This window comes from Phasianus colchicus, chromosome Z (assembly GCF_987193195.1).
Source record: "Phasianus colchicus chromosome Z, bPhaCol1.hap1.1, whole genome shotgun sequence".
Taxonomy (NCBI): Eukaryota; Metazoa; Chordata; class Aves; order Galliformes; family Phasianidae; genus Phasianus; species Phasianus colchicus.
In genome coordinates, this window is record NC_143476.1 from 28,525,313 (window position 1) to 28,537,866 (window position 12,554).

Below are 12,554 nucleotides of genomic sequence, written 5' to 3' on the forward strand. Positions count from 1 at the left end.
AACCTGACACAGAAGTGTCTGTTTAACTGCTCTTGGTTATGAATGAATTTTTCAAAGAGGAAGGAATATTAGGACAGAGTAGGAGCTCGAAGCCATCCTATGAAGGGGTACATTGAGAGATTGCTTCCTGCAAAATCTCTCAATGTTCTGATAAAAATAGGTTGAGATTTGAAAACAGGAATTGAAGAAAAAAGTAAGTAATTCTCAGGCTATGAGAATTGGGTTTATGTGGAACCTACTCATGTACAAAGAGTGTAAAGTATAAAATAAACTTCAGATGAATTCCCTAGGTCTTTATCTGCAGTTATTGCTTCAGTAAAAAAGAAATACGGTTTGTTATATTGTAAATAGTCTGTGTTATGTTGAATGTCTTTGATTTTAGTATATCTGCTGTAAGACTGCACTGGCTGCGTGGGATAAAACTAATCCTGGGAGGTGTAAATCGTGCATCCCTTAGCATCCTTTCTTTGGAATTACAGACTTGTATCAAATCTGAATAACAGCTAGCTGCTAGCTGTAACAATTCTATTCAGCTCAATTAATTTTTTAATTGTATGTGAATTAAAAGCTATTTTTAGTGAAGATATCTGTGTTTTAACTCAAAACTATCAGTCCGCAGAATCTGAAGCATTGATGCTTCTGTGAGCACTTCAGCTTCTTTTATCTTCTCGTAGGATAAATTAGGGTCCGTGCTAAGAGAATCTATTGTTTGAGAGACACCTAGATCTATTCTTGGTTGTTATTATTAGTTAATATCCCACCATAGCAGAGAATTTGAGTAGAAACTAAGTGACCTGGGCTTGACATGCTCTGTTGTGACATTTGTGTGTCACTTAAATATGGACACATTAGTCTTGTTTAAGTGAATGTTATACCCTTGATTCCATATCTATCTATTTTTTCTGGTTTTGTTTTTTTTGTTGTTGTTTTTTCAAGGTCAGTTCAAAAGTTATCTACCAAAACTTGTTTATTCTGGGCTGAACACAATGTCATGCATAACAGAAGCTCAGTTAATCCCGTCATTCCCTCTTTGTTCTGATCCTGGTACTTTCTACACTGCATTAAAAAATACAATTTTTCGGTTATTTTGTAGATCTGAACTACATTTGAGACATGGTGTAATCCTAGTGAGATTATTGTAGATGAGATACAGTGAGTCCAAGTTCTGACAGAATAGTCCGGTTGATGATTTCAGATCTGTCTTTAAGACACAAAACATTTAGTTGCACTTAAGATGTTTGTACAGCCTCGGGAAGGTGATTTATAGTGTTGGTAAAGATCTTCATTTTGAGGCTCCACCTTCTCGAGGAGCTCCAGAGTCTCATCCCAAGCTTAGCAGAATCACCTAATTGCCTAAAGGCTGTCCTGGAAAAGTCACTATTACATACAATTCTTAAATTTCATAGTGGACGAGGTTATGCACAACTTTGTATTTATGGTGAAATTCAGTGTTCAGTATCAGATGTTTGGCTGAAAATGGCAGTACCATCTCACAGCTGACTGAAGCCCAGCCTTTTAAGTAAATGCTATTTTGTCCTTAATCAGTTATTTTGCTCCCCATGCGCACGCCTGTAAAGAATGTCTCATCCTCCAAATTTTGTAGATACTGTATGTGCCCCATGGGAGAGTATCAAAAAAAAAAAAAAAGGGGACATACAGACAGTCTTCACATGAAGATCACTTTTAAGACTGTCTCCATATGTACTTGCCCAGAATTTCTTAAGCTTTGCTGAACTTCTGAATCATGTAATGCTGACAGAACAGAAGAGTACTGGGCAAGGCAGACATCTGGTTTTATCTGGAGTGAGGAGATCAACATTTGTATTTCTTTTCCAGTAATGATGAATACTTGTCACTTAAGAATTAGCTTGACTACAGTTAATTTTTAAAATATATTATGTGACCAAAAATAAAGACAAGAAACTTTCATAATGTTGTACTACTGTTGTGTAGAAGAATGCCTGCTCAAAAAGGTTTACATTTGTGGTATTTTGAAGATATTGGGAGATTGTTTGTATCAGATATTGATAAATGCTATTTGCACATTGAACAGACGTTTAGGTGATTATTTTTGAGTTTGATGCAAAAAAACCATCATTTGCATCCCTTCTGGAGCATTGTTTTTGGAGGTGCAGCCCGTATACTGATAAGCAGTTACTAGACCATGAACAAAGAAAGTCTGGCTTTAGAAATGTTGTATGTGTCGCCATTAATAGAAAGGGATGCCAAAAAAACATTAACTTTAGTGTGGTATACCCAGTGATAAAGACACTAGCTGTGAAATGCTGCTTTTTTAGGTATAGTTCATTATACTTACTTTGTTCCAGTGTTACAAATTAGGGTCACTTGTGTCAGGAGATTAAAACCTTTTTGTCTCTCTTTGATATCAAACTATTCTTTTTCAGTCCCTTTTATCTTGCAGAGCAGCGCTGAATTCTACAGCATCTTTGTCATTTTGTTCATGTTATTTGCAGCAATCATTTAATTGGTTTTAGTACTAATATTATTTAGTCATACTGTCATTTCCAGCAACAGAGACTCTTTAATATGTTACAAATGTTAATAGGCTCTGTTGTTACCCTGGTAAGCATATGTATGAGAGAGAGCACAAAGAATTTTGGGACCATGGTGGGAGTGCGAGGTAGCTAAATTGGGTGGAAAAAGAAAAAACATACAAGTCAAAGTAAGATTATACATCTGAAAAACTACAGCAATCTACTGAAAATTAGTAGATGATAGTCTTGAGTAGCTTACAGTGAACCACGGGTACCAGCTTCCCTGAAGCACAGAAATAGGAACTTGGAGAAGCTTGTAAAAGATGTCCTCAGGGAATCTTACATTTTTTCACTATGATACCTTTAATCCTAGAATTGTCAAGCCACATGGAAAATAATAGGACTGAATAGTTCAGTCAGTTAAAAGTTAGTATTATTTCTTTTATCAAAAATATTAGGTCTTCCTGTGTTTCTAGAGCTGTTAGGATTTGTATAAACTTTGAAACAAGTGAAGTCAAGTATTGAAATTGCATTACTCTTCCTTTTTTAATTTAAGACCATTATCTGTCGCAAAGCAGACAGTGCTCAATAGAAATAAAGAACTTAAAGCCAGTATTTTTTAACAGATGATTCAGCGAGAGGCAGAAGTAAAGAATAAGGTAACTGCTGTGGCGTTGACAGACTCTGTTCACAACGTGTGGCATCAAGAAGCTGGCAAAACTATTCGAGAGTGGATGCGAGAGGTGAGGACTTTTTTTCAAAGGGTTGGGGCATATACACCTTTGTATGGTTCTATAAACATTTCTTTATCTACTAACCTCTTCCATTTCTTTAGGCTGTGAAAAAGAGCGTGTTTCAAAACCATGGGAATCATGTCCCCATACCAGCCCCTAAAATAACTGAGATGAAAGCAATTTCTGAGCTTCAAAGCTAACAGTCAAAATAATAAGGTTTGGCTCCAGTGTGCAGTGTGGAAGCATGCACTGCTGTAGCCCAAGTGTTGTTTGGTAGCTGGTGTGAAGTTCTGAGAGCAACCAGAACACCAGAGTTCTGCTCCTGGCCCAATATGATGGTGGTAAAAAAACCCCTTCATGTTCTTCGTGATTCAGCTTGCTGATTTATACAGCTGGCTAAAAAGTCTTGCTTTTATAAGGCATGACTACTTCTAAAGTGCTCTGAGATGTTCTGATGAGAAGTCAGAGTGTTTACTACGGTAGGAGGGACACCACTGGTTAGTCCAAAATGATCCAGCGGTGATTTATGGCCAGCTAGCACAGTTTTCCACTCTTTGGTGAAGTGTAACTCTTGCATTCATTATTCATTTTAATACTTAAGTATGGGATTGTTGTGATTTAAGTATTTTTTTAAGTGAGACTAACTGAATTTCTGAGTTTCTTTCTTGCCAAATCAAGCTTGAGCCCATGTTTTCTGCATTCATTTCAGAGTGGTAAAACAGTCAGTGTATGTGGCAGATATAAACTATACTAAATTTTTTGTTAGTCTTGACTTTTTTCTTGTGGTTTTAGTGAAACGTTGTATGAAACGTTGACTGCCTACTCTGGACTTAACCTTACCATTTTATAGGCCATGACTGATGGGAGTAGAGAATCACCTGGGATGTAGTCTGACAGCTCTGACTTAAATGTTAAAAATATGAAGAATGGTAACCCCTACAGGCTCTGTCAGAAAAATCCCCATTTTCTTTATGGGAAATCAAAACCTTAAAATATATGTTATGTAGTAAAACTGAAATTTTAAATCCTGTAATTTGAATCTGACAACTCCATTTTTCTTTAAGCATTTAGTCTGAGTAAGACAAGTGCATTACCTTTAATTTCATTTGCAGAATGTAGATCTTAAAGAATAAGTTAAATGATTAATGGCCTAAAAAGTGGATGGAGTGTCATAACTTACATTAGCATTGAAAATCTCCAGTAAGAAAGAAGAACTTTACATATGTGAAGTGTGGCTGAGTGGTATTAAGACTAGCACATCACCTGGATATCTCTTACTTTAATCAGGTTTAAGGCTACTGGTAAAATGAATAATAATTAAAATATACACCTAATCGCTGCCTGTCTGTAGGGCTAATTGCTGTCATTGAAAGAATGAATTGTTAAAAAAGTAATTCTTCATCGAGCTATCTCTCCTGTATCATTGGTGGCCTATTTTTAGTACCTATAGAAGTCATGATTTTTTGAATTTATTAGGAGCTGTGATGAATGATAAAACAAATCATCCATTTACATATCTTGACACTGCTTTCGAGAATACTTATTTCTTACAGGCAAGTGTCACATTGTATATAAAAGCTGGTTAATTGTGTGCTAATCTTCTGTATTATCTCCAGCTCTCTGATGTAGTGTTCTATTGGTAGTTAATATTAATTTTACTTATTTCAAATGAATATAATACTTCATAAAAATTCTACTTCTTTTAATTTTTACCATCTTACATTTGCAATTTCACATTTAGCTGTTAATTAAAATTATATATGCAAATTGTAAAATGTGTAATACTTTACTACTTTAAACCCTAAAGCCTTTGTGAAATATTCCATTTTAACCAATTTTTACTAAAAAGTTACATTCCTGGGTAGTCTGTTTGTTTTTATTTTTTTTTGTCCATTGAGTTCAATAGTTTCATTGATCTACTGTTTCTTACAAAAATCTGCCGTGCTTTGTGAACTTCACTTTCTAATCTCATACAGCAACCCTTCCTTTATGTTGTTCCTGCTCTCCCTGGTCCCAGAACAGTAGGGTTGCCTTGACAAATCTATTCAAAAGCCATTCCTCGGCCTTTATTGGTGGGGACTGAAGCCTTTGAAATTCTCTCCTCACTGCAACACAGCTGACATCTTCTTCCAGACAGAATGAATTAAGGAAATACAATAAGACACTTGATCTACCAGTCAAGGATCTTTCCACAGTGAGGACAGACTCCATGGTGCACAACTAGGGCAGCAAGCATCTACAAATACACAATACATGCTTGTTTACTGGAATAGCCATCATCCATTTTTACAGTCATGATTGATGGGATGATTTTTTAGAAATCTGTCTGAAAATTCATTGGGTCTTTCCCAGAAAAATGTTGTGGGTTGTTTTGTTTTTTTTTTTTTCTTTGATGAAGTTAATCACTTGCTGAGGAAGGCAAAACTCAGATTTCTAATAAGGGAAGCCATATAGAACTTGTGTTTCAGCTGGCAATCCTATTAAAAATGTAGTTGTTTTATAATTAAGTCTTCAGTTTAATATATTGGACATAGTTTCAGTGTATTTTAATTAAAGGTGTATTATTTAATACTTTAATTCAGTGACTCCTCTGAATAGATACTATTTGGAACAAAACTTACTTGTAAATTCATCCTACTTATAGATTCAGGAGTGAAAGTTAGTATTAATGCTTCATCAACCTAATTCCCCAAAGACCAGTATTTACATTTTTAAATGTTCATGCCAATTCATCTCAGTTATATTTTCAATTATTTGTACTGCTGTCTCAATGGCTTCCACTCACTTGTAATTTTTTGTATTGTAATTTCACAGCCTTCTCGGTACAACATACTCCATCAAAACTCCCTTAGAATTCTGACTTCTCGTTACTTCACTTCAATGTTTTATATAAATGCCTGTGCAATGATTACAGAGGGGAATGGCTTAAAATGTGCAGTGTTTAGTTCAGGCTCCCGTTGGCCCAAGGACCTGCTGAAGTCCACTGGCACTCAAAGTAATGCTTAAAGACAGCACGCTACAAATCTGCTGAGTTCTTCCTCATTTTACATATTTAGGATGAAATCAGAATATTTGAACATCACTTGGTATTACCAAGTTAGTGTCATCTACCTTCCACTCCCTGTTGAGATTGCTCTGTACATTTTTGATGTGACCATTACAAAGTCTCTGTTTATTCTTACTCTGAGTTTTTGGCTTACCGATTGCACATCTTCTCATGCAGAACTGTTGTAACTGGGTGTCCAGCTCTGAGCCACTGGATACACCCGTGGAGTCCATGCTGCCCGATTGCCCCCGTGTCTCTGCAGGTATGTTGCTGTGTGTGCAGCCAGTGGGTGTACCTATTTGTGCCTGCCAAGTGCCTGGTTATTTAAAAATACATTTGGTTTTGAGTGTATTTTAACAATTTTACAGCAAGATATGGTTGAAAGCATATGGCTGATTGAATATGGCTCTTTTATTACACACACTTGTTTCTTGGGTAGCATGTGAGCTCTCCTGTCTACTTATATTTTTCTAATCTTCTTTTCTCTTTGGGTTTAATTATTAATAACTTACAGATAGAAGCTTAAGAAAAACAACAATGATGATGAAAACTGGGGAATTTATCGTATGTCCTTGAATAAATACCTAGATTTATGTAGGCAGGAAGAATTAATGAAAGATACACCTAAGTGAAATAAGACTCTTTTCTGAGTCCTGATAAACAGAAGTCTGGTGTATAAAGCAAATCATTTACAGTGTCCAAAAATGTTGACGTGAGATTTCTGTTGTTTTGGAAGCATACAGATATGCTCTCCCATTAGTGAATAGTAAATCATAAGGAGCACGTAAAATGATATGCAGAGTTTTGTTGATGTGTAATAATTCCAGAAAGTAGATCTAATTGTCAGTGTAGCAGGAAAATCTCAAGTCTCTATAAGAAAGTAATCTGAAATATATAAAGCTGTTACTGAACATGTTTGATTTGGTTGTTCATGTTTCATTATCAGATTTCCTAAAAGCCATAGGTAGCATATTTCTGTAGAATATAAAATCGTGTTCAAAGGAACACCATGACTATGCCTTTACAATATTAATTTAATAGCTGGAGCGCTGTTTGACCTTGCACTGTGAGATTCAGTTGTTCATTTGTTAAGTTAGGGATTTGTATCTGTCTAGATATGTGACGTTGTTAATGAGACCTCACATTGCAGATGAAATTTGGTTTAATGCAGGTTATTTTTAAGGCTCAAAAAATTTAGCAGTGCTCTATTTGAGAGCTCAAAACAACTAGAGACCAGTAATCATGTCTATACTGTGGGTTGGGATCTAATTCTGCAAATCATCAGCTCTGTACAATAGCATTGACATTGCTCTTTAGTGCTTAGGGAAATGAAATATTACTAAAAATTTCATAGATTCAACATTCATTTACCAACTTCTTCCTCCTTTAGGGAAAAATACGGCAATTTAAAAGAAAAATATTGTTCAGTAGTAGAATTCTTCCAAACAGAATTAACTTTCAGTCTTTGACTTGTGTGTCACTTTTGTGTAAGAGAGCACATTATGGAGGTCATTTTAGTCTGGTAAATAAGTGCTTGGATAGCAACCCATGAGTTTATAGTGCTCTTGCCAATACTGGAAACTGTCCATTTGAGCTTCTCTTCTCTTTCTTTGTATTCATGCCATGTAAATTATGTAAAGAGTGTTATATAAAAGAAATCCTAAATGTTATTTAAAGAACAGACTGTCACTTTGATAGAACTATGAATAAGTCTTAATTTTACATTTCTGTCGAGGAAGGGTCATAGTGGGTATAACATTTGTGCTCAACGAAGTCCTGGGTACGCTGAAGTCTTTGGCAGAAGAATTAATTTGAATAGAGTAGGATTTCAGCAAATAAAAGTTGTAAAATAGTAAACTGGCTATTTGTATTTTTTTCATGCATACATGTATACTGGTATACAATGCCAGGAGATTAGGAAGCTGACTATTTCCAGCTTGGTTCTATATAACACAAGGACATTTTTAAACAGTGTAGCTGAATTATCCTGCTGAATTATCACTTAACTCATATGTTTTTTGTTTATTTTTCATTCTATACATGGCCAACTGTAAGACATTAGCAGAGGAACAACTGAATAATTATTACAGTGTGTTTATTTGAACAATGACAAAAGCCTGCATGAGGGCAGTCTGTAATAAATTCAAGAATTGCTACTAGATATAGGAGCATTAGTGTTTAATGTGATTTTCTGAGAATTGCAGTACTGAAATAGCCCACATTCAAATACTGGCAGCATTGTCCTTGGTATTTAGGTGAATTAACAGAGCAATCACAGCAATGAGAGATTTTTTTTTAATGAATTTTCTGTAGAAAGAAGATTAAGTTCTCTTTTCTGCTTGGAATCCCACTTTTCATTTGCGTTTGTACTGAGAAGTAAGTTTTAGAGTAACTGTCTCCTGGGCAAATCTCATGAGAAAATTTTTCCATGAAAGATTTTGTACTCAAGCAGTCAGCATACTGGGATATACAGGCAAACCCACACTATTTGTGAGCAGTGTCCAGCTGCTGTCCAGCATTACTCATATTCTTATGTTGTTACTCTTACCATTTCTTTCTGACAAGAACCAGGCATTCTTCCTTACGTGAGAAGACTCCAGCAGTCTTCTTCAGTTTGCTGGTTTGGGTTGGCATACACCAGTCTCCTCAGCTCAAAGCTGTCTCTGGTTTCCAGCTGTGGATCACTGCATGAGGTCCTCAGCTGTTCCCCTCTCAACTCATTGGCTTGGAGGATCTCTCTGTCTCCTGCCTTCAGTTTCCTAACTTCTTTCACCCTATTCACATTCAGCCTCATTAAAAACCTTTTAGACTTTTGGTCTTTTTCCTTGGTCCTAATCCACCTTCCTAATGAAGTAAAACCAAAAGTCCTCTCTTCTTTCTTTCTCAGAGGAAATGAATCTATTTCTTATCTGTCTAAAGATGTAGATAAATGTAGGGTGGGGGGAGAGGAAGACTTTAAAAGCAGTCTGTGCATTGAGGACCATCATATAAAATGCAATGACAGTAGGAGTCACACAGCTTGTAGGGTGAAATTGGAACAGAAGTCTTAATGACTTGTGGCTTCATGTTACTGGTAACCGTAGTTGTAGCTCCCTTAATGTCTCTGAAACTGTATATCATTTCCCCTATTTCTAGTGAAAGGTGTTCACAAGCCCTTTGGGAAGCATCCTATTGGAGTAGATGCTGGACAGGGATTGAGGATGGGAGAAAGCAGGTCCATAGGTCTGTGACCATCTCTGTTGCTATCTTGAACATTAGCTTAGGGAATGTATCGTGGTAAATTTTGTCAGGTAAGCATGGCCCTTGTTTTCCTGAATACTGTAATTTTGGGATGTGTCATGGGAGTCTGTGCATAGGATACCTTCCTTAGCTCATGTGCTTCTAACACTGAAAGCTTTTTGTTTAGAAGAGAAAATTAAACTTTCCAGTATTATGCCAAGTGGATGTGCACCAACACTCATTTACATAATCAAATAAAAATAAGTTATTATAGCATCAGTAAAATGAATTACTTAAACCCTTTTATATCCTTTCTAGTTGATCCTCAAGATTACAGTTATTCTTTTAACAGTTGCAGCCAGTGTAGTTAAAACATTGTAAAGTAAGGAAACTATAGCATCAAAGGACAAACAAGATAACACAATGAAATGAAATGTTGACAGTAATCAAGGAAAGCTCTTTTCACAGATGAGACATGAATATATGTCTGTATAATAAGGAAAGTAGTGCAAGAATGAATCCATGTAGCTGAATAAATTGCATTCTAGCTGGTTGCAGGAAAAGAAACTCTTCGGTATGGGAGAGATGTGAGACTTTCTAGTGCTGCTGGTGACCAGTATTAAACTGTGAACTTTGGAATAGCATTTTGAGGAAGGGGTAATAGATACTGGTACCAAATATCAAGCATGATTCTGTATGTTATATAAAACATTTTGTTTCATTTAGGCAAGCCAAGCGCAACCTTTTCTACTCTGAATTCAGAAAATATCATTAATATTATTTCACATAGGCTGCTGCAGGTGTTAGGCTTTTTTATACATAAATAAGTACAAGGAAAAAAATGGTTTTACAGAATCACAGAATGGCTGAGGTTGGAAGAAACCTCTGCAGGTCATCTGGTCCAACTGCCTACTCAAGAAGAGTGACCAAGTTGGCCCCTGTTCCTCAGGAGTATGTTTCACTTTCTATAACATCCATTGTATGTGTCAGTAAAGAAACCATGGTCACAGTAATTCATGTACAGATAAATTGTGGGGTTTTTATTAGTATACTTGCCCTACCTGTATTACAACAATAGGAGCTTAGTTACAACAGATTGAGCTGCTGTTTCAAACTTCTGATGTCTAAACTCACCTGTCCCACTGAGCTTGGTGTTTCCTCAAGTTCTTCCACCTGTGCTCCTCTGGTTCCATCATACTGCTGATGTGGAGGTATGGAGAAAGAGGCCCCATAGTTGCTCCCATTAAGGAGTAGCACTATCCACTGAGCCTCTCAGTGTAGCCACAGCCAAAAACATTCCTGTATGCATTAATCACACACTATGTACTTTGGCAGGGAGGAAAGTTGGAGATTTTTCTGTATGCACATAAGAGACTGCAGTTCAAAACAAATGAAAGATGAGATTCAGCAGAGCTCACTGAAAAACAGGAAAAAGCTTGTTACCTGCTGTTTTTTGAGTCGTTGGCATAGCTTGATTTAATATCCAGACAAGAATATGCTACTAAACAGTCCCCTGGAGACCACTGCTTTGTGCTAAGTAATAGAATAGCATCAGTAATCCTTCCATGGGGCTACAGTAAATTTGAGTAAAGTTATTTTGGACTGTTAGATGTGCTTAAAAGCACTGATCCAAGAAACTGACAGCATGGCTTGCACAGCATGCCTTCCTTTGGAAGGGCAGATCTGTATCTGAGCCTCTGCATGCCTTTGCACCAGCTCATCAGGTAGCGCTCTTGTGGCAAAGCTTGTGTTGGTACTAGTGAAACCAAGAATTATCCATTTGACTACAGAGGTGCTAGTTTTATTGGCTTTGTCTGACCACTGTTTTCTCCCCCACTGTTGGAGAAGTTCAGAATTTGTGCAGGCCTCCTTAAGGCACAGGTGCATACTGAGCAGATCCTGGGCTTCAAGCAGAAGGACCTCCAGCGTGGTCAGATGGGCTCTGCTGAGCAGCAGGGTCTGTGCTTTGAGTTAATTATGTGAGAGAGGTCTGTGACAACCACAGAGAAGGACCAATTTACTTGTCTCTGCTTTTTACTCTCAGATTTACTTAAACCCCCTAAACTGCTCATAGCAGACAAGGCAGAAGCAGCCATAAACTGTATTAGGCACTGAGACAATACCTGGCTCATCCCCTTAGTGCTTTTTAGTCCATTTTACCAATGCTGCTGATTTTTCACTCTTTAATCAATTTTCTGAAGATTGATCTGGAGTATTTTCTGACACTACTACTTTGTGACCAGAGATTGGTGTCCAATAGCTTTACAAATTCAAGAAGGAAGTAGAAAACCACACACATTTTAAAATAAGACAGATTAGGCATTTTACCCATTTTGCTAAAAATGTTATTTTTGCATTCAGTAGTCATTCATGGAGATTAAGATTACAGTAATCAGTGTTTACTGTAAACCTCTTTGCGTTTTATGTCTTCATGTAGTTCTGTCAATAAAAGCTTTTCACTTAAAAGATTAAACACCCCAGTGTTCTGTCAGAGTGGCAGGCTCCTATATTTACTTACATGTCAATTTGTTTTAAGGTATTTGTAGCCTTAATAGTGCAAGCTGAGAGTGCAGAGAACTTCAGGATGGAGGTTACTCTGTAGCCTGGTGTGAGCATCCTTCCATGCTGGCATAGCTCGTTCTGCACATCCGTTTCTGCCCCTGTACATTGTCTGCCAGGGATTGGAAGTTATTACAGATACTTTGAAGCATCAGCGTGTCTCAGCACTGGCTCTAGCAGTTGCTGCACATGTGCACTAAGTCTGACTTCAACGAATGTCTTCTTAGTGTAGGAGTAAGTAGCTTTTCCCCTGCTCCCGATTCTTCAAAAGAGCTCTCCTCTTGGTCTCCTGTTCAGCTTCAGGGTTAGAGGCAGCTTTTTGTTTCATGTATGGTACCTAACTGGATGTGAGCTTGCATGTTGTGTTTTGAGTCCCTTAGTTTCACAGTGCTTTGGAAAGGACAAAAATCTACAAAGACCTGTTGAGCAGTATTTCAGATTCATTTCCAGAAAGCCAGAGCCTCAAAAGTAAATATGAAAATACGAATTTGGAAGTGTTGA

At 36.9% G+C, this 12,554-nt stretch overlaps 1 protein-coding gene across 5 annotated transcripts in view; it reads left to right on the top strand.

Moving 5' to 3' along the window:
- ARB2A (ARB2 cotranscriptional regulator A) overlaps positions 1-12,554 on the top strand; it is a 259,865-nt gene that overhangs the window by 187,661 nt on the left and 59,650 nt on the right. For all 5 annotated transcript variants that reach the window (XM_031605280.2, XM_090131936.1, XM_090131935.1 and 2 more), the window contains 2 exons: positions 3,122-3,238; positions 6,453-6,537. In XM_031605280.2, the coding sequence (XP_031461140.1) occupies positions 3,122-3,238; positions 6,453-6,537 (202 nt within the window). The remainder of the gene's footprint in view (positions 1-3,121; positions 3,239-6,452; positions 6,538-12,554) is intronic.